This window comes from Heptranchias perlo, chromosome 35 (genome assembly GCF_035084215.1).
Source record: "Heptranchias perlo isolate sHepPer1 chromosome 35, sHepPer1.hap1, whole genome shotgun sequence".
Lineage (NCBI taxonomy): Eukaryota > Metazoa > Chordata > Chondrichthyes > Hexanchiformes > Hexanchidae > Heptranchias > Heptranchias perlo.
This window is the reverse complement of record NC_090359.1, coordinates 19,684,378-19,705,655: the sequence shown is the minus strand read 5'-3', so window position 1 is coordinate 19,705,655 and position 21,278 is coordinate 19,684,378. Positions and strand designations below refer to the sequence as shown.

Below are 21,278 nucleotides of genomic sequence, written 5' to 3'. Positions count from 1 at the left end.
TAAACCTTTATAAAACACTGGTTAGGCCTCAGCTGGAGTATTGTGTTCAATTCTGGGCACCACACTTTAGGAAGGATATTAAGGCCTTAGAAAGGGTGCAGAAGAGATTTACTGGAATGGTACCAGGGATGAGGGACTTCAGTTATGTGGAGAGACTGGAGAAGTTGGGGTTGTTCTCCTTAGAACAGAGAAGGTTAAGGGTAGATTTGATAGAGGTGCTCAAAATCATGAACGATTTTGACAGAGTAAATAAGGAGAAACTGTTTCCAGTGGCAGAAGGGTTGGTAACTGGAGGACACATTTAAGGTAATCGGCAAAAGAGCCAGAGGCAACATGAGGGACCTTTTTTTACGCAGCGAGTTGTAATGATCTGGAATGTATTGCCTGAAAGGGTGATTGAAGTAGAATCAATTGTAACTTTCAAAAGAGAGTTGAATAAATACTTGAAGGAAAAAAATTACAGGGCTATGGGAAAGCAGGGGAATGGGACTAATTGGATAGCTCTTTCATTGAGCCTGCACATGCATGATGGGCCGAATGGCATCCTCCGTGCTATACCTACTATAATTGTAAAGAAACTCAGTGAATCTAACCCCTTCCCATTTACAACCATTGCATGGAATTCTGGAAGAATCAGGGATAATTTTGGTCCGGGTTGTTAAATATAGAAAATTCTGATGGAAATAAAGAGCTCTCGAGTTCTCTGATGTTTAACTTGTGCACTAAACGAAATCAACCCACGGCTATAATCTCTCTCCTCCTCTCCCCAAGAGACGGCACCACATTTTAGAAGTTTAATCGTAATTGTGCAAAGTCTGCTTTTTGCTCAGTTCCTGTACCTTTGTTCTAGATTGAATAAATGACTGAATGTGCGGTGGGATTACGCTTTACAGAGTGGCCATTTTTACTTGTAAAAAATCTGACCCACTCTGTCCATTCCTTTGGACAGTGCAGGATTGATTTATCAGCCTTGCCTATTATTGGGTCCCTGCAACTTTTCTAAGCTCCTCCCTGTGGCCTAGTAGGTAAAATGTGGAGTTAAGCCATATGAAGCAGGAAGATGCCAGGTTTGTTGTTCAGCCTGCTGATCACAGCAGGGGCAATGGCTTGTGGCATAACAGTTAGCCTCAGTGCCTCAGGCTAGGGAGGGGTGGGGTTGCGAACTCTGGTTGGACCTACTCCTGGAAGTTTCATCACATAACCCCCCTCCCCCACATCTCCAATCGCCCAGTCCAGTAAAACAGCCATTGTTTGCATCTCCAATATTTTTATAACTAATAAAGGAAAATGTTCAAAGAAAATGAAATAAAAACACAATTCCTTTAATGCTCCTATGATTTTTCTCCTGTTGTTGTTCGCAGCAGTATCCTGGAGATTAATATTTAATTCCTGGAGACTCCAGGTCAATCCTGGCGGGTTGGAAACCCTAGGGAGGGGGGGATATTGGCCTGCTCCTGATCCGTATCCCATGAGTCCTGCTGGATGAGGGTAAGGTCCACCCTCAGCCTTGACGGTCTCCCCACAGTTGAGTCACCTTCACTGTCCAGGTGCACGTAAGGGGAATGATTACTTGGGTGAAGTACAGAGTAGGGGTTGGGTGGGGAGACGGTGCCTGTGGTACTGCAGCCCCAGCACAAACCAGCACCTGTGGGAGAAAAGGGGAGAGCATTAACGTTGTTTTCTTGCACCTTAATGTGTCTGAGCAGCAGGCGGTCAGATGTCCGGCTTTAGTTTCACCTCTTCAGCGTCTACCGGCCAACCTACAGTTTCATCGAGCCAATATAAAGGAGCAGAGTACAACAGTGTGTTCAGTATCGGAGTGTCTTCAAGTAATGCCAGTGCTGGCACTAGCAGGTAATTTGGAGCTCTCTTCTTCCCCCCCGCCCCCCCCGCCTCTCCTTTTCACTGACTTTTCTTGGTAATTATTGTGTTTGTCAAGGCAAGTGACGTTAGTGCTGAGGACGAGAACACTTTGAGGTCGATCTTGACTTTGTGCGATAGTGAAAAATAGGTGATAGCAAGTCAGCAATCTGTTTTAAATCTCTCCCCATTGACTGCAATGGAGATAAAAATTGGGCAAGATGTAAAATGGGCTGCCAACTCGCTATCACTTGAATTACACTATCGCACAAAGTCTAGATCTAACCCTTCGAGTTGTCAGCATCAAGCACTCTCAGGTCAGGTACAGCACGGGTTAGATACAGAGTAAAGCTCCCTCTACACTGTCCCATCAAACACTCCCAGGGCAGGTACAGCACGGGTTAGATACAGAGTAAAGCTCCCTCTACATTGTCCCATCAAACACTCTTAGGTCAGGTACAGCACGGATTATATACAGAGTAAAGCTCCCTCCACATTGTCCCATCAAACACTCCCAGGGCAGGTACAGCACGGGTTAGATACAGAGTAAAGCTCCCTCTACACTGTCCCATCAAACACTCCCAGGGCAGGTACGGCACGGGTTAGATACAGAGTAAAGCTCCCTCTACATTGTCCCATCAAACACTCTTAGGTCAGGTACAGCACGGATTATATACAGAGTAAAGCTCCCTCCACATTGTCCCATCAAACACTCCCAGGGCAGGTACAGCACGGGTTAGATACAGAGTAAAGCTCCCTCTACACTGTCCCATCAAACACTCCCAGGGCAGGTACGGCACGGGTTAGATACAGAGTAAAGCTCCCTCTACATTGTCCCATCAAACACTCTTAGGTCAGGTACAGCACGGATTATATACAGAGTAAAGCTCCCTCCACATTGTCCCATCAAACACTCCCAGGGCAGGTACAGCACGGGTTAGATACAGAGTAAAGCTCCCTCTACACTGTTCCATCAAAGACTCCCAGGTCCAGTACAACATGGGTTAGATACAGAATAAAGCTTCCTTTATATTGTTTTAATAATTTACCAGCTGCTGGAGGTTCTCCTGTTCTTATTTTCGTTTCAGTATCTCCGGGACGATGAGTGGAAGCCAAGTGCCTACACAGCAAGCTGCCAGCAGCAACGCACCTAGCTTTGGAGGTATCCTTCTTCATAAACGTTCACTTCTTTGTTCTATTTTCTCGCTCTTAAGTTCTTACCCTTGCCCCTGCTCCAGAAATATACTATTCCCCCCTCCATCCCAGGCAGACCTGCTTTGCTTCCATACAGACATACTGAGAGGGAGGGAATGTTACTTTGAGAAACGACCCCACCCCCAAAGGATTGTTGTTTCAAGTCTCTGGAGTAGTGTCAGCTCTCTGCGCTGGGCTGCCCTCCCTGGTGAAACGTATTGTTCACTGTATGTCATTAATCTTCTCTCCCCCTTTTTTCTCTCTCTGCCCTGCGTTTCAGCTTTCAGCAATCCATTTGCTGCTCCTTCTGCTACGCCGCAAGCGGCTTCTACCAACCCTTTCCAGACCAACGGAATGGCACCAGGTGAGTCTTTGCATCTCTCTTGTATTGGCGGAAAGTAGCACTACTTTTTGCTTTTTTCACCTTTCCAATTCTCTCCCTCCTCCCCCCCCCCCCCCCCCCTCCCAACGAGAGCACTGACCAGCGCCAGGTTATGGGTATCCCTGGCTGCCAGCCACACCCTTTGCCCGTATGTCTATCCTTTCGTGCGTCAGCCTAGGCAGTGAGGCTCAGCGGGCTGTTCGACTATGGGGAGAACATTACATCTGAGCCCAATCCTGTCCTCGCACACGCACTTTGCCGAAGAGGTTTACTGGGCAATGATCAGTAGCGGGAACGCTCCCCCCCAATCTCCGTCCCGAGCCCGAGTCGGCACTGAGGCTAATTGTAGCCTCTCCCAACCACTGCCCTGGCTGAGATCAACTAACTCAACAGAGACGATGAAATGGGAGCCTTTGTCAACAGAAAGTCATTTTTAAGCAACAAAAAAACTTGTATACACTGGAGGATTAATGATGGTGCAGCCAACTCAGCAAGCTTAACACAAAATTACCTGCAGCAAATTCCTCGGAAACTCTCTACTCAGTCCACACTGTACAAGACAGCTAGCATTAGCCGTTTCAAGGTATCAGTTATGCACACACCTCAAACAGGGAGTGGAACAGAATACACTAACACTGCACTGCCTGACAGTTAATGAATGATAGATATTAGTCTGAAGAGATTACCCTCCTCAGTGTACTGTGGTACTATTACAATAACAACAACTTGCATTTATGTAGCACCTTAAACGTCATAAAATGTCCCAAGATCCTTCACAGGGGCATGAGTCAGACAAAATTTGACACCGAGCCACATAAGGAAATATTAAGGCAGGTGACGGTCAAAGATGTAGGTTTTAAGGAGCGATTTAAAGAGAGAGAGGTAGAGAGGCAGAAAGGTTTAGGAAGGAAATTCCAGAGTTTAGGGCCTAGGCAGCTGATGGAAATCGGGTTACTATCCCGCAACCTCCCACTTTGGGAAGTAATAGTGAGTACTGTACCCAAGCTGCATGGTATAGTCTTTCGCAATAATGTACTATCATCAGTAATGATTGAAGGATACTAGTAAATTCTCTGTGGCATTGCCTGCTGGCAGTTGATGGATGTGTTTTTCTTTATGTACAAGATAGCAGCAGAGTTGGGAGAGAGATTTCAGAAAGTTGCTCTGCAGCGCCACCTCCTGGCCAGAGCATACAACTACACTGTGACAGGCAACTGTTTACATACAGGATTTCTCTTCTAAATGTTCACAAAGGGAATGTTAAATGTTGTCATGAAAGTGCGTCCAAAAATATGTTGTTTATTGGGGTTACAGTCTGAGGTGGAAGCCCCACAGTACTAGTGCTACAATGGTCATCTCAGCAGCGTTTGCAGTGACGAGGCTCATTATCCTGGTGTAGTGACTGAGGAAGTCATGGGAATGAATGCAGTCCTTAAAAATGCCGACCCGGAGAGACTATAGCACATAGAGAAGGTGGACCTCTGTCACCAGGTTTGGGAAGAGGTGGGACAGATTCAGGAAGTACAGTGCTCAGTACGATCCTCAGCTTAGGGGGAGTAAGACTGCTTCTTGTGCATTAGGACTCGTCAACTCTCCCAGGGTCTGGGGTCGTAGGGGAGCTAGGATGTCTGGGTGCATCAGGCATTGTTTGTCATTGGGTCTGCATGGAATGGGGAGAATGCAGGGTTGTGGCTGGAAGTAAAGTAGCATGCTTTGTGACGTTGATTTATTGGACTGGATATCAGAATACATTCGCTGTTTCCTTTCTCAGTTCAATGCAGCATAAAAACATTTTTTAAACAATAATCCAGGACAAAATAAATTGGCACTTGAAAAAGTATGGGCTAATAAAAGAAAGTCAGCACTGATTTGTTAAAGGAAAATCGTGTTTGACTAACTTGATTGAGTTCTTTGATGAAGTAACGGAGAGAGTTGATGAGGGTAATGCGCTTGATGTTTTTATGGACTTTCAAAAGGCATTTGATAAAGTACCACATAATAGATTTGTTAGCAAAATTAAAGCCCATGGGATTAAAGGGACAGTGGCAGTGTGGATACAAACTTGGCATGGGGACAGAAAGCAGAGAGTAGTGGTGAACAGTTGTTTTTCAGACTGGAGGGAAGTATACAGTGGTGATGCCCAGGGGTCAGTGTTAGGACCACTGCTTTTTGTGATATCTGTTAATGACCTGGACTTGGGTGTAGAGGGTATAATTTCAAAGTTTGCAGATGGCACGAAACCTGGAAATGTATTCAACAATGTGGAAGATAGTAACAGACTTCAGGAGGACATAGACAGACTGGTGAAATGGGCAGATACGTGGCAGATGAAATTTAATGCAGAGAAGTATGAAATGATGCATTTTAGTAGGAAGAATGAGGAGAGGCAATATAAACAAAATGGTACAATTTTGAAGGGGGTGCAGGAACAGAGAGACCAGGGGTGCACATACATAAATCTGTGAAGGTAGCAGGACAAGTTAAGAAGGCTGTTGAAAATGCAGATAGGATGCTGGGCTTTATAAATAGAAACGTAGAGTACAAAAGCAAGGAAGTTATGCTAAACCTTTACAAAACAGTGGTTACGCCTCAGCTGGAGTATTGTGTTCAATTCTGGGCACCACACTTTAGGAAGGATGTCACGGCCTTAGAGAGGGGTATAGAAGAGATTTACTAGAATGGTACCAGGGATGAGGGACTTCCATTATGTGGAGAGACTGGAGAAGCTGGGATTGTTCTCCTTAGAACAGATAAGGTTGTGGGTAGATTTGATAGAGGTGTTCAAAATCATGAAGGGTTTTGACAGAGTAAATAAGGAGAAATTGTTTCCAGTGGAAGAAGGGTCGGTAACCAGAGAATGGAGATTTAAGTTGATCAGCAAAAGAGCCAGAAGCGACATGAGAGAACGTTTTTTGACGCAGCGAGTTGTAATGATTTGGAATGCACTGCCTGAAAGGGTGGTGGAAGCAGATTCAGTAGTAACTTTCAAAAGGGAATTGGATAAATACTGAAGGGAAAAAGATTACAGAGCTATGGGGAAACAGCAGGGGATAGAGACTAATTGGATAGCTCTTTCACAGAGCTGGCACAGGCACGATGTGCTGAATGGCCTCCTGTGCTGCTCCTACTATGATACTTGCCATTTGTATCCAATGATTTTAAAATGCCCAGATCAAGACCTCCCAGCGTTACTGAGCACATCAGGGACTGCAGCGTAACTCAGCATTCTTTGCCCTAACACCCACTTTCTTTTCATCCAGCTCCGGTGTATGGCGGAGTGCCCGCAGGATACGGATCTGTTCCAGCCGCCTCGGTCCCCGGGAGCTTCGCAGGATTCCCGCAGCACCCGTTCTCGCAGCAGCAGCAGCAGCAGCAGCAACAACATCAACAACAGTCCTACCCTCAGCAGCAGGTTTTTGCTCAGCAGCAAAGCTACGCCCAGCAACAGTCCTACCCTCAGCAGCAAGGCTACGCCCAGCAACCAGGCTACGCCCAGCAAGGCTACACCCAGCAACCAGGCTACGCCCAGCAGCAGGCATTCGCCCAGCAGCAGGCGTTCCTGCAACAACAAGCCTTTGCCCAGCAACAAAACGGTAAACAGCGTCGTTACATAAAGCTCTGGTCAGACCCCCCATTTAGAGCACTGCGTTCAGTTCTGGGCACCGCACCTCAGGAAGGATATATTGGCCCTTGGAGAGGGTATGGTGCAGATTCTCCAGAATGATACCGGGGCTAATAGGGTTAAATTGTGAGGACAGGTTGTAATCCCTCAAGTATAGCAGATTAAGGGGTGATCTAATCAAGGTGTTTAAGATGATTAAAGGATTTGATAGGGTAGATAGAGAGAAACTATTTCCTCTGGTGGGGGGAGTCCAGAACAAGGGGGCATAATAAAATTAGAGCTAGGCCACTCAGGGGTGATGTCAAGAAGCACTTCATCACACAAAGGGGAGTGGAAATCTGGAACCCTCTCCCCCAAAAAGTTGTTGAGGCTGGGGGTCAATTGAAAAAGTCAAAACTGAGATTGATCGATTTTTGTTAGGCAAGGGTATTAAGGGTTACAGAACCACGGCGGGTAGATGGAGTTAAGATACAGATCAGCCATGATCTAATTGAATGGCAGAACAGGCTCGAGGGGCTGAATGGCCTCCTCCTGTTCCTATGTCCATAGAACCATAGAAAAGATACAGCACAGAAGGGGGCCTTTCAGCCCATCGTGTCTGCGCCGGCTCGAAGAACAACCAGGTACCCATTCTAATCCCACCTTCCAGCACCCGGTCCTTGGCCCTGCAGCTTACAGCACTTTAGGTGCAGGTCCAGGTACTTTTTAAAAGAGTTGAGGGTCCCTGCCTCTACCACCAATTCGGGCACGAATTCCATACACCCACCACCCTCTGGGTAAAAATGTTTTTCCTCATGTCCCCTCTAATCCTTCCGCCAATCAGCTTAAATCTATGTCTTCCAGTTCTTGAACTCTCTGCTAGGGGAAACAGGTACTTCCTGTCTACTCTATCCAGGCCCCTCATAATTTTATACACCTCAATCAAGTCTCCCCTCAGCCTCCTCTGCCCCAAGGAAAACAACCCCAACCTATCCAATCTCTCCTCGTAGCTGCAATTTTCAAGCCCTGGCAACATTCTTGTAAATCTTCTCTGCACTCTCTCCAGAGCAATTACGTCCATCCTGTAGTGTGGTGACCAGAACTGCGCACAATACTCCAGCTGTGGCCTTACCAGCGTTTTATATAGTTCCGTCATTACATCCCTGCTTTTGTATTCTATACCTCGGCTAATAACGGAGAGCATTCTGTATGCCTTCTTCACAACCTTATCTACCTATACTGCCACCTTCAGGGACCTGTGCACATGCATTCCAAGGTCTCTCACTTCCTCTACCCTTCTCAATATATTCCCGTTTACTGCGTGTTCGCTTTTACTGTTTGCCCTCCCTAAGTGCATTACCTCACACTTCTCCGGGTTGAACTCCATTTGCCACTTTTCCGCCCACTCCACCAACCCATTGATATCTTCTTGGAGTCCACAGCTATCCTCTTCACTATCAACTACACTGCAAATTTGCCAATCATGCCCCTACATTCAAGTCCAAATCATTAATATATACCACAAACAGCAAGGGACCCAACACTGACCCCTGTGGCACACCACTGGAAACGGATTTCCATTCACAAAGGCATCCATCGACTTTTACCCTTTGTTTCCTGTTTCTGAGCCAATTTTGGATCCAATTCGCCACATTTCCCTGTATCCCATGGGCTTTTACCTTTCTGACCAGCCTGCCACGTGGGACCTTGTCAAATTCCTTACTAAAATCCATGTAGACAACATCCACTGCACTACCCTCATCAATTCTCCTTGTCACTTCCTCAAAGAATTCAATCAGATTTGTAAGGCATGACCTTCCCTGAACAAATCCATGCTGACTATCCCTGATTAAACCATGCCTTTCCAAGTGACAGTTTATCCTATCTCTCAGTATTGATTCTAATAGTCTGCCCACCTCCGAGATAAGGCCTATAATTGTTTAGCCTTTCCCTCGTACCCTTTTTAAACAATGCTACTACGTTTGCAGTCTTCCAGTCCTCTGGTCGCTCCCCTCTATCTAGTGAGGATTGGACAATAATCCTCAGAGCATCTGCTATTTTCTTCCTGGCTTCCTTCAATAGCTGAGGAAACAATCCATCCGGCCCTGGTGACTTATCAACTTTCAAGGATTCCAGTCCCTCTAGTTCTTCCTCTCTCGTTATGTTTACCTTATCCAATATTTCACACCTCTCCTCTTTAACTACTACGCCCGGATAATCCCTTTCCTTTGTGAATACGGAGTCAAAATATTCATTTAAAACCCTACCCACATCCTCTGCTTCTATACACAAGTTACCCTTATCATCCCTGATAGGTCCCACCTTTTCCTTAACTATCCTCTTGTTCTTAATGTACTGATAAAACATCTTTGGGTTTTCTTTAATCTTACTAGCTAATATTTTTTCATGCCCTCTCTTTGCTTTCCTTATTTCCTTTTTTAAGTCATCCCTGTACTTTCTGTACTCCTCTAGGCTTTCTGCAGTATTTAGTTTTTTGTGACAGTCATAAGCTTTCTTTTTCTGCTTTATCTTGCCCCGTATACTTCTAGACAACCAGGGGGGCTCTAAATTTCGCAGTGCCACCCTTTTTCTTTGAGGGGACGTGTCTGCATTGTACCCGTAGAATTTCACTTTTTAGTGCCTCCCACTGTCTTGCCACTGATTTCTCCTCAAGTAGTTGTTTCCAGTCCACTTCTGCCAAATCACCTCCTTAGTTCTGTAAAATTTGCCTTCCCCCAATTTGAAACATTTACTCCTGATTTAACTCTGTCCTTTTCCATAATAATGCTAAAACTAACTGAGTTGTGGTCACTGTCCCCAATATGGTCACCCACTGTCACTTCACCCACTGGTCCATCTTCATTTCCCAGGACTAAATCTTGAATTGCATCCCCTCTTGTTGGGCTTATCATGTACTGGCTAAAAAAGCTCTCCTGGACACCGATCAAGAATTTTGCGCCCTCTGTGCCCCTCACACTGTTTGAATCCCAGTTGATGTTAGGGTGGTTGAAGTCCCCTACTATTATTGCCTTCTTATCTTTGCACTCAGAAATTTGTCTACATATTTGTTCTTCTATCTCCCTTTCGCTATTCGGGAGTCTATAGTACACTCCTAGTCGTGTGACTGCCCCTTTTTTATTTCTTAGCTCAACCCATATGGCCTCGATTGATGATCCATTTAGCATATCATCCCTTCTCACAACTGTAATTGTTTCTTTAATCAATAATGCTACCCCCCTCCTTTTTTATCACCCATTCTATCCTGGCTGAAAACTCTATATCCAGGGATATTGAGCTGCCAATTATCCCCCTCTTTAAGCCAGGTTTCCGTTATAGCAGTGATATCATGCTGCCATGTGTCTATCTGTGCCCTTAGCTCATCTGCTTTGTTTGTAATACTCCTTGCATTGAAGTATATACCTTTAACCCCGTCAAATTCCTGTGCTGAACACTATTTAACCTTTGCTTCTTTTGCCTTTCTGAGTCACTAACTATGTCACTAACTGCTTTTCTACTTCCCGTTTCCTGGTCTGAATTTGTCCTATCTGTACCTGCCCTTTGGTTCCCATCCCCCTGCCATACTAGTTTAAATCCTCCCGTCAATAAATCAGTAAAGATGGCCAACTTTAGACGTTGCTACAGTGACCATGCAGACAAAGGAGGTTCAAGGTTCAATTCCTGATCGGTGCTAAGATCACTGGGCTCGGGAGAGGAAGGATTCCCATTACTATCGTAGGATAACCAAAGATTGAGGAAGGCCATTCAGCCCTTTTTAATTTGTCCTAATAAGAACAAAAAAACCCTGGAACCATTCAAGATACAATTGGGTTCTGAATTGGGAGGACTGTGGAGTCATTCTGAACAGACTTGAATGTAGGGGGTATGATTGGCAAATTTGCAGATGATACAAAAATTGGCCGTGTAGTTGATAGTGAAGAGGATAGCTGTAGACTCCAAGAAGATATCAATGGGTTGGTGGAGTGGGCGGAAAAGTGGCAAATGGAGTTCACCCGGAGAAGTGTGAGGTAATGCACTTAGGGAGGGCAAACAGTAAAAGGGAACACGCAGTAAACGGGAATATATTGAGAGGGGTAGAGAAAGTGAGAGACCTTGGAGTGCATGTGCACAGGTCTCTGAAGGTGGCAGTACAGGTAGATAAGGTTGTGAAGAAGGCATACGGAATGCTCTCCGTTATTAGCCGAGGTATAGAATACAAAAGCAGGGATGTAATGATGGAACGCTGGTAAGGCCACAGCTGGAGTATTGTACGCAGTTCTGGTCACCACATTATAGGAAGGATGTAATTGCTCTGGAGAGAGTGCAGAGAAGGGTGACAAGAATGTTGCCAGGGCTTGAAAATTGCAGCGACAAGGAGAGATTGGATGGGCTGGGGTTGTTTTCCTTTTTTTTTTATTCGTTCACGGGATGTGGGCGTCGCTGGCAAGGCTGGCATTTATTGCCCATCCCTAATTGCCCTTGAGAAGGTGGTGGTGAGCCGCCTTCTTGAACCGCTGCAGTCCGTGTGGTGACGGTTCTCCCACAGTGCTGTTAGGAAGGGAGTTCCAGGATTTTGACCCAGCGACAATGAAGGAACGGCGATATATTTCCAAGTCGGGATGGTGTGTGACTTGGAGGGGAACGTGCAGGTGATGTTGTTCCCATGCGCCTGCTGCCCTTGTCCTTCTAGGTGGTAGAGGTCGCGGGTTTGGGAGGTGCTGTCGAAGAAGCCTTGGCGAGTTGCTGCAGTGCATCCTGTGGATGGTGCACACTGCAGCCACAGTGCGCCGGTGGTGAAGGGAGTGAATGTTTAGGGTGGTGGATGGGGTGCCAATCAAGCGGGCTGCTTTATCTTGGATGGTGTCGAGCTTCTTGAGTGTTGTTGGAGCTGCACTCATCCAGGCAAGTGGAGAGTATTCCATCACACTCCTGACTTGTGCCTTGTAGATGGTGGAAAGGCTTTGGGGAGTCAGGAGGTGAGTCACTCGCCGCAGAATACCCAGCCTCTGACCTGCTCTCGTAGCCACAGTATTTATATGGCTGGTCCAGTTAAGTTTCTGGTCAATGGTGACCCCCAGGATGTTGATGGTGGGGGATTCGGCGATGGTAATGCCGTTGAATGTCAAGGGGAGGTGGTTAGAATCTCTCTTGTTGGAGATGGTCATTGCCTGGCACTTATCTGGCGCGAATGTTACTTGCCACTTATCAGCCCAAGCCTGGATGTTGTCCAGGTCTTGCTGCATGCGGGCTCGGACTGCTTCATTATCTGAGGGGTTGCGAATGGAACTGAACACTGTGCAGTCATCAGCGAACATCCCCATTTCTGACCTTATGATGGAGGGAAGGTCATTGATGAAGCAGCTGAAGATGGTTGGGCCTAGGACACTGCCCTGAGGAACTCCTGCAGCAATGCCCTGGGGCTGAGATGCTTGGCCTCCAACAACCACTACCATCTTCCTTTGTGCTAGGTATGACTCCAGCCACTGGAGAGTTTTCCCCCTGATTCCCATTGACTTCAATTTTACTCGGGCTCCTTGGTGCCACACTCGGTCAAATGCTGCCTTGATGTCAAGGGCAGTCACTCTCACCTCACCTCTGGAATTCAGCTCTTTTGTCCATGTTTGGACCAAGGCTGTAATGAGGTCTGGAGCCGAGTGGTCCTGGCGGAACCCAAACTGAGCATAGGTGAGCAGGTTATTGGTGAGTAAGTGCCACTTGATAGCACTGTCGACGACACCTTCCATCACTTTGCTGATGATTGAGAGTAGACTGATGGGGCGGTAATTGGCCGGATTGGATTTGTCCTACTTTTTGTGGACAGGACATACCTGGGCAATTTTCCACATTGTTGGGTGGATGCCAGTGTTGTAGCTGTACTGGAACAGCTTGGCTGGAGGCGCAGCTAGTTCTGGAGCACAAGTCTTCAGCACTACAGCTGGGATGTTGTCGGGGCCCATAGCCTTTGCTGTATCCAGTGCACTCAGCCGTTTCTTGATATCACGTGGAGTGAATCGCATTGGCCGAAGACTGGCTTCCGTGATGGTGGGGATATCGGGAGGAGGCTGAGATGGATTATCCACTCGGTACTTCTGGCTGAAGATGGTTGCAAACGCTTCAGCCTTGTCTTTTGCACTCACGTGCTGGACTCCGCTATCATTGAGAATGGAGATGTTTGCAGAGCCTCCTCCTCCCGTTAGTTGTTTAATTGTCCACCACCATTCACGACTGGATGTGGCAGGACTGCAGAGCTTTGATCTGATCCGTTGGTTGTGGAATCGCTTAGCTCTGTCTATAGCATGTTGCTTCCGCTGTTTAGCATGCATGTAGTCCTGAGTTGTAGCTTCACCAGGTTGGCACCTCATTTTTAGGTACGCCTGGTGCTGCTCCTGGCATGCTCTTCTGCACTCCTCATTGAACCAGGGTTGATCCCCTGGCTTGTTGGTAATGGTAGAGTGAGGAATATGCCGGGCCATGAGGTTACAGATTGTGCTGGAATACAATTCTTCTGCTGCTGATGGCCCACAGCGCCTCATGGATGCCCAGTTTTGAGCTGCTAGATCTGTTCTGAATCTATCCCATTTAGCACGGTGGTAGTGCCACACAACACGTTGGATGGTGTCCTCAGTGCGAAGACAGGATTTCATCTCCACGAGGACTGTGCGGTGGTCACTCCTACCAATACTGTCATGGACAGATGCATTTGCGACAGGTAGATTGGTGAGGACGAGGTCAAGTAAGTTTTTCCCTCGTGTTGGTTCGCTCACCAACTGCCGCAGGCCCAGTCTGGCAGCTATGTCCTTCAGGACTCGGCCAGCTCGGTCAGTAGTGGTGCTACCGAGCCACTCTTGGTGATGGACATTGAAGTCCCCCACCCAGAGTACATTTTGTGCCCTTGCTACCCTCAGTGCTTCCTCCAAGTGGTGCTCAACATGGAGGAGGACTGATTCATCAGCTGAGGGAGGACGGTAGGTGGTAATCAGCAGGAGGTTTCCTTGCCCATGTTTGACCTGATGCCATGAGATTTCATGGGGTCCAGAGTCAATGTTGAGGACTCCCAGGGCCACTCCCTCCTGACTGTATATCACTGTACCGCCACCTCTGGTGGGTCTGTCCTGCCGGTGGGACAGGACATACCCAGGGATGGTGATGGAAGAGTCTGGGACGTTTGCTGAAAGATATGATTCTGTGAGTATGGCTATGTCAGGCTGTTGCTTGACTAGTCTGTGGGACAGCTCTCCCAATTTTGGCACAAGTCCCCAGATGTTAGTAAGGAGGACCTTGCAGGGTCGACTGGGCTTGGTGTTTTGCCGTTGTCGTGTCCGGTGCCTAGTGGTCCGATGCCGGGTGGTCCGTCCGGTTTTATTCTTATTATGACTTTTCGTAGCTAGATTTTACAACTGAGTGGCTTGCTCGGCCATTTCAGAGGGCAATTAAGAATCAACCACATTGCTGTGGGTCTGGAGTCACATATAGGCCAGACCGGGTAAGGGCGGCAGGCTTCCTTCCCTAAAGGACATTAGTGAACCAGATGGGTTTTTACGACAATCCGGTAGTTTCATGGCCATCATTACTGATACTAGTATTTTAATTCCAGATTTTTTATTTAATTAATTGAATTTAATTAATTGAATTTAAATTCACCAGCTGCCGTGGCGGGATTTGAACTCATGACTCTGGATTTTAGTCCAGGCCTCTGGATTACTAGCCCAGTAACATAACCACTATGCTACCGTACCCTCCTTGGGACAGAGGAGGCTGAGGGGAGACTTGATTGAGGTGTACAAAATTATGAGGGGTCTAGATAGAGTAGACAGGAAGTACCTGTTTCCCCTAGCAGAGAGTTCAAGAACTAGAGGACATAGATTTAAGCTGATTGGCGGAAGGATTAGAGGGGACATGAGGAAAAACTTTTTTACCCAGAGGGTGGTGGGCGTATGGAATTCGTGCCCGAATTGGTGGTGGAGGCAGGGACCCTCAACTCTTTTAAAAAGTACCTGCACCTAAAGTGCTGCAAGCTGCAGGGCCAAGGACCGGACGCTGGAAGGTGGGATTAGAATGGGTACCTGGTTGTTCTTCGAGCCGACGCAGACACGAAGGGCCGAATGGCCCCCTTCTTTGCTGTATCTTTTCTATGGTTCCATGGGTCTTTTCCCCCCTCCTGGGTTTATTTACTTTCTGTCTCTTTTGTGTATGCAGGAGCTGGGTTCGGTGCCTTTGGGCAGCCCAAAGCAATGCCGCGACTAATGGGACCATTGATACAAGGCAGTGGAGCGCCCAGCAACCCATTCATGGTACGTGTCTTCTTTAAGGGGAAATGGTAACCCGTTGCAGGCACACGTCTCCAGCAAGAGAGAGCGCGAACCAACAGTGCACTCGGGCTGTAGCGGAGAGTACAGCAGTGTAGCGTTAACGGGACTGGACTAAGTAATTCCCAGCTGGCGAGATTGAATCGCGCCACATAGAGCCGAGAAATTAGATTTATCGGCTGGCACCAGGGCAAGAAATAGTGGCCGTGAAAGCTGTCGGGAATTGTTCTTGAATGCCAACCGTTTCATTAAGGGAACCTGCCGCCCCTACCTGGTCTGGTTTATCTCACTCCAGTCTGACGCTACATGGTTGACTCTTCACACTCTCTGAGGTGGCCACTCGATTATAAGAATGAAGCAAGACGGTGACCCACCACCTTCTCAGCCCCAACTAGGGATAGGCAATAAATGCCCACATCCTGAGTACAATTTTTTTTTAAAAATGCCCGTAACTCCCCATACTGTAGGTTCGATTTCAACATTGTTGCTATAGAGCTGCTCCTACAGAGAGCGGGGAGAAAATGGGACGGGCGGGGTGCTAATCAGACCAGACCACCCCACTACAGCGGGCTACAGAGGAGGATTAGCAGGTTGAGCAGCTTCCAGCCCATTCCCTCCGCTTGGCGACGCTTCAGCAGGGAAATATGTTTGTGTTTTCATTGACCCAGTCTTTTCCCTGCTTTGGCAGTATTGCCATTTTGCAGTCTCCCAAGAGTTGAGGAGTCGTCGGCTTGGCTCAGTGGGGTAGTACTCTCTCACTTCTGAGTCAGGAGGTTGTGGGTTCAAGGCCCACTCCAGGACGTAACCCAGGCCGACACTCCCAGTGTCAGTAGCGAGGGAGCGCTGCACTCTTGACAGAGGTGCCGTCATTGGGACGAGACGTTAAACTGAGGCAGAGTCTGCCCGCTCCCAGTTCAGGTGGATGTTAACAATCCCACAGCACTGTACGCAGTAAAGCTGGGAGGAGTTAATAAACATGCAAGACTGCTTTTGGGTAAACCTGATTGGCACAGGACTATATTGGACTGTATCTCAATATGGTAGGAACAAGGAGGTGAGCTACAATAAGAATGTTTTTTTGAGGGTCGGTTTTTAACATAGAATTTACAGCACAGAAACAAGCCATTTGGCCCAACTGGTCTGTGCCGGTGTTCATGCTGCACACGAGCCTCCTCCATTTGGCCTCAGCACCCCCAGGCTAGAGAGGAGGTAAACAATCAGCTGCCCCCTCTCCTGGTCACTGACCCCCGTTGGCAGACATTTTGAGCATTGGATGAGGACCGGAACGGGTTCAGCTGCGATGCCTTCCACGGTCAAATAGGCTGCCCAACACTCACAAGTGAAGAATGGCCACTTGGGTACAGTAGCGGAGAGGTGCTGGTGAAACTGGGCCCCGGTGAGAATCGGGAGAGCACGGGGAGAAAATAGGGGGGCTTGGGGTGGGAGGGGTGGTTGAAACATCTCTGATATTTACCGGTTAATCTCTGATGTATTTTTCTTCTCTCTCTCTCTGAAGACTGGAGCCCCGCCTGGACAGTTTGCAGCAGGAAGCACATCCACCAACCCCTTCTTATAGTGACCTGCAGTACTTCCAACATGTGGCTCTTCCAAAGTCGCCTTAAACCACAAAGAGTCGACCAACAGCTGTAACATACTTAATGCCAGTACACATATTTCTATACTTTGGGGGGAGAGGAGGGAAGGGAACGGAGGCATTGAAATATTTCTATATTGTAATCATTCAGTGTGTTAGCAACCAAATACCAGTGCAGGCTATATTGGGGTCTCTTGACACAGCTCTAGCCACCCGGGAGGGTCCAGGCAGTACAAAGCAAGCTCCGTCTCTTTCAGGCAGCATTCGTCTATGCAGGGGAGGGGTTTTTGTTTGAAAGGGGGGTGGGGGGGGTGGAGGGGGAAGAAGGGGAAGAGTTAAGTGGCTGTGGGTCTCGTGATAAGGGAACCCCCTGCACTCAACTGAAACAGGGTCATTTCAAAAAAAAAAATTCTAGGGCAAAGGTGTCCATAACCTTGGCCCTCGTGGGTTTGTATCGTGGAGCCTGGGGCTGGGAGGAGGAGGGGGGAGTAGGGGAGGGGGTTGTGGAGTGGGGGGGGGGGGGGTACGTATAATCCCGCTAATTTTACATATATCTCAACTTGTTGACACCAAGGTTTAGGAATTATCCACCGATGAGACAGCAGTTTCACACAACTGGAGCAGGAACAGACCAACTAATAGAAAATACATTCATGCATAAAGGACCAGGGAGGGCTTTGAAGGGGTCGGGGGGAGCAGATTGCCGAGGCTCAAAGGCCGCAGGTTGGTCCCCCCCCCCCCCCCCCCACCCCTGTTGTAGATGATGTTTGACGCCCAGTTTCTAGACAAGTTTCAGGCTGGTGCCTTAACGGGGGTGGGGGCGGCTGAACAATCTCAGCAAACCTGTTTGGATTTTTTAAATCATTGTGGGGCGGGTGGTGGGGGGGGCGGGTTTCTTACAGCAAAGGAGTTTTGAATCTCTCTGCTCCGTTCAAACTCCCCTCCCGAGAGGGAGCTCGTCAGCACGGTGGTGGGTTGGGGGGGGTTACCAACTTTTATTTTGAACCATCTACCATTTTGGTTACCAGCCCAGCCGCACCCCCCCCCCCAACCCATGTGAAAGAGGACAGACTTTTTTCCCCAGTTTGCCCCCCCCCCCCCCCCTCCGCCATGCCCCACTGTTAACCTCAAACAGTTAACGGTGACTACATTCCTCCCAATTTTTGCGATGGCCCCCAATTACTTTCAACTCGAAAGAAACCTTTCCACTCCAAGAACTGTTGTAGAAAAGCCTGCCGGGGATGGAAGCCTGGGTCAGTCCGTTATTACTGTTCGAGCTGCTCTGTCAGTATATCGGGCTTGTTTCTGTGTCTTTTTTTTTAAAACTGTTACACCAATTCCGCTGTGTTCTACCGTTCATTCAAAATACATATTTTGTTCATCTATTGATGCATGACGCACCAATACTCTTGATTTGGTTAAACCCTACAGCCTACTTACCAGGCGCGCACACAGTCACACGCGTCATTAGATTTCTGAAGTGAGGATACAAAATTGTAGCCAGTTCAGATAAAGACATTAAAACAGGATCCCGTCTGTCCGTTCTGATGGATGTTAAAGATCCCGTGGCAATATTTGAAGAATAGGGAGTTCTTCCCTCTACCAACACCAAAAAAAAATCATCTTGCTGTTTGTGGCATCTCGCTGTGCGCACAATGCCTTGCTGCTTTTGCCTACATAATAAGTCACTGCTCTTCAATGCAATTCACTGTGTGCGAAGCACATTGTGGGAGATATGCTAACGTGTCGTATAACTGCAAGTCTCCTGTCTGCTGGGCACCCAGTCCGATGCCTGTAAGTGACAGGCCATTTGACCCCCTTTACGTTCTCATATTATCTAGTTTTTTTGTTCATGTTTATTTCTGATCTGACAGTTCCATTCAGTAAGATTTAATTTCAGTAAAATCAAAACAGGGAATGGAAGGACCTGGAGCAGGTCGGTCGTCATCTGGAAAGAGAAATGACAGATTCCCAATTTGGATGGAGACTCCCTGCCCACCTTGCCGTAATTCCAGTCCTGGTGAAGGGTCCTCCTCTTTCAGATGCTGATTTACCCCTAAGTGTGGTTCCAGCATTCTCAGTCTTCAGCCCATTGGGTCCAGCACTGCTGCAGTACCAGACACTGTCACTAAATGCTTGGCAGTGAGCCGAGCAAGGCTTACCATTCCCTCGAGCACCAGATCGTAAGTCATGCAAGGACTTAAGTAATTCCCAGAGATCTGTTCCTAAGGATAGGCCTCATCCTGCTGTAGTCAGCCAGCAAGCCTTTCAGTCCCCTGGTACAGTGCAGGTTGTTATTACTGTGTGTGATCACAGTCATAGCTACTCTTTGTACCTTTTTCAAAGCCAGTATTGTTTCCCATCTCTGCTTTAAACATTATTTTGAGAATGTGTTGACGTTACAATTCACTGATAGGCTGTAATTGATCAAACCTACCGTGCTCAGGCTAGTGAATGCACTGCCCAGCGTGGCTCTGAGCGTACAGACTAGGACAGTCCCAGCTGGTTGCATCCCTGGTATTTGATCAGCTCGTTGATCTCAGTGATAGGGGCACTACAGTCGGCCATGAGCTAAGGAGAGAAATATGGGCCATGCTGCCAGCTCCCGATTGCTAAACTGCGCCACCCTGCTGGAACATGCACCCTGTGGACATCTGCTGAGGGCAGGAAAGGGGTTGGGTGTGATACCACCCCCCTCCCCCCATGGTCAGATAGGCTGTTTGCAGTTAGAGTAGGAAAACTTATTAGAGGCCCAGCTCACGTGACTTCAAAGGGGAGCATCAGATCTCTGTTGTAGTAGCAGAATGACCAGACCGTGGTCACGGTAAATACTGGAGAAGGGGAAACAATTCCGTCCCAAGAGCCCTGTCCTTTTTCTAACTACTTCACAAATTTCTCCAAACCAAGCCTCGATTGGAATCGAAGAGTCACTTGATGCAATGGAAAACCTTCCTCAGCCTCGAAGTTGTCACCCTGGACATCCTGGGGTGCATCTCTGGATCAAAGTAACTTGGTTGGGTTGGGGGAGGGAGACAAAGGCATCTTTTCAGAACCCCTCCGAGATCCCTCGATTTGGAGAAAACAGGCAACGTGTTAGAACAAGCTCCGAGAATCGGCGGTGAACAAACAGCTGGGCGGGGGTGGGGTGGGGGGGTGGAGGGGGAAAGGAGAAGGAGGAGACAATCGTTTAATTTGACCCTCCCAAGAGATTGCTCTACCTTCCTGTGAGGAGATCACGAGCAAACCAGGAAGAAGCCTGCACTACACTCGGTGTGGGGTCAGCTTGGGCCTAGTGTCACAGAAGAAGCCTGCACTACACTCGATGTGGGGTCAGCCTGGGCCTAGTTTTCACAGAAGAAGCCTGCACTACACTCGATGTGGGGTCAGCCTGGGCCTAGTTTTCACAGAAGAAGCCTGCTTTGTCACTGAAATTTGAACACATAGCAGGCCGGATCTCTGCTCAACGCAAGCTGCAGTATCAGTTTTTTTTTAAATACTTTTTTCTCCCGGGCCTATCGACAATGTAAAATTAAATCCTCTCCTATGTAAATTGAAATTAAATTCTTCCGTGCTCTGTGTATCCCTCAGCACATCGAGTGGAAGAGATTGTAATCCCATTAAATGTTGCACATTGAAATATTCAAACTATTTAAAATCAGTCTGATAATTTACATGTTTATCTTACACCTGCAGTGGGACCTGGTTTTATTTAACCTGTTAAGATATTTACAGTCTAGGGAACGACTAATGCTCCTACTCCCTGGAAGTATGCTAAAGGAGTGGCAGTGGGAGGAAGGCTTGGTTCCCGGGATGTGGGTGACGTTGGCATGGCTGGCATTTATTGCCCATCCCTAGTTGCCCTGAGGTGGTGGTGGTGGGCCTTCTCCTAGAACAGTTGCCGTCCTTGTGCTGGTGCTCCCAGGATATTGACCCAGCAACGATGAAGGAGTAGTGATTATATGTCCAAGGCACTACGGCACGCGACTTGGGAGGCGATGCTGATTGTATGTTACATGCTTATTTTGTTTTGCCACTTCTGGTCTCCCTTAACTGTCTACCTGCTTCTAGACCTCTGCTCTTTCATCCATCGTGCCATTTTGATGGGTTGAAGCAATTTGCATGCGAGTAGATTTGAGGCCCCAGTGTTGTCACAAGGGTTATTTAACGCCCTGGTACCAATACTTTATTGAGTAAATCGCACTTAACTCGGACTACCTTGAGAGGGTTCCATCGCCAGTTTGTGCTGAGTTGGTTGGTCTCTGCCAAGGCAGCAGTTGAGAGCCTACATTTGGCCTGGGAAGGAGGAGAAAAATCCCCCCCCCTCCCCCAGATGTCCTGCTGTTG

General features: G+C 47.8%; 1 protein-coding gene across 4 annotated transcripts in view; it reads left to right on the top strand.

Moving 5' to 3' along the window:
• LOC137302385 (arf-GAP domain and FG repeat-containing protein 1-like) overlaps window positions 1-20,579 on the top strand; it is a 104,692-nt gene extending 84,113 nt beyond the window's left edge. For 2 of the 4 annotated variants that reach the window (XM_067972014.1, XM_067972012.1), the window contains 6 exons: window positions 1,707-1,854; window positions 2,949-3,022; window positions 3,335-3,418; window positions 6,697-7,029; window positions 15,231-15,325; window positions 16,857-20,579. In XM_067972014.1, the coding sequence (XP_067828115.1) occupies window positions 1,707-1,854; window positions 2,949-3,022; window positions 3,335-3,418; window positions 6,697-7,029; window positions 15,231-15,325; window positions 16,857-16,916 (794 nt within the window). In that variant the 3' untranslated portion in view covers window positions 16,917-20,579. The remainder of the gene's footprint in view (window positions 1-1,706; window positions 1,855-2,948; window positions 3,023-3,334; window positions 3,419-6,696; window positions 7,030-15,230; window positions 15,326-16,856) is intronic. The other 2 variants (XR_010958454.1, XM_067972013.1) reach the window with 2 other exon arrangements.
• The last annotated feature ends 699 nt before the right edge of the window (window positions 20,580-21,278 follow it).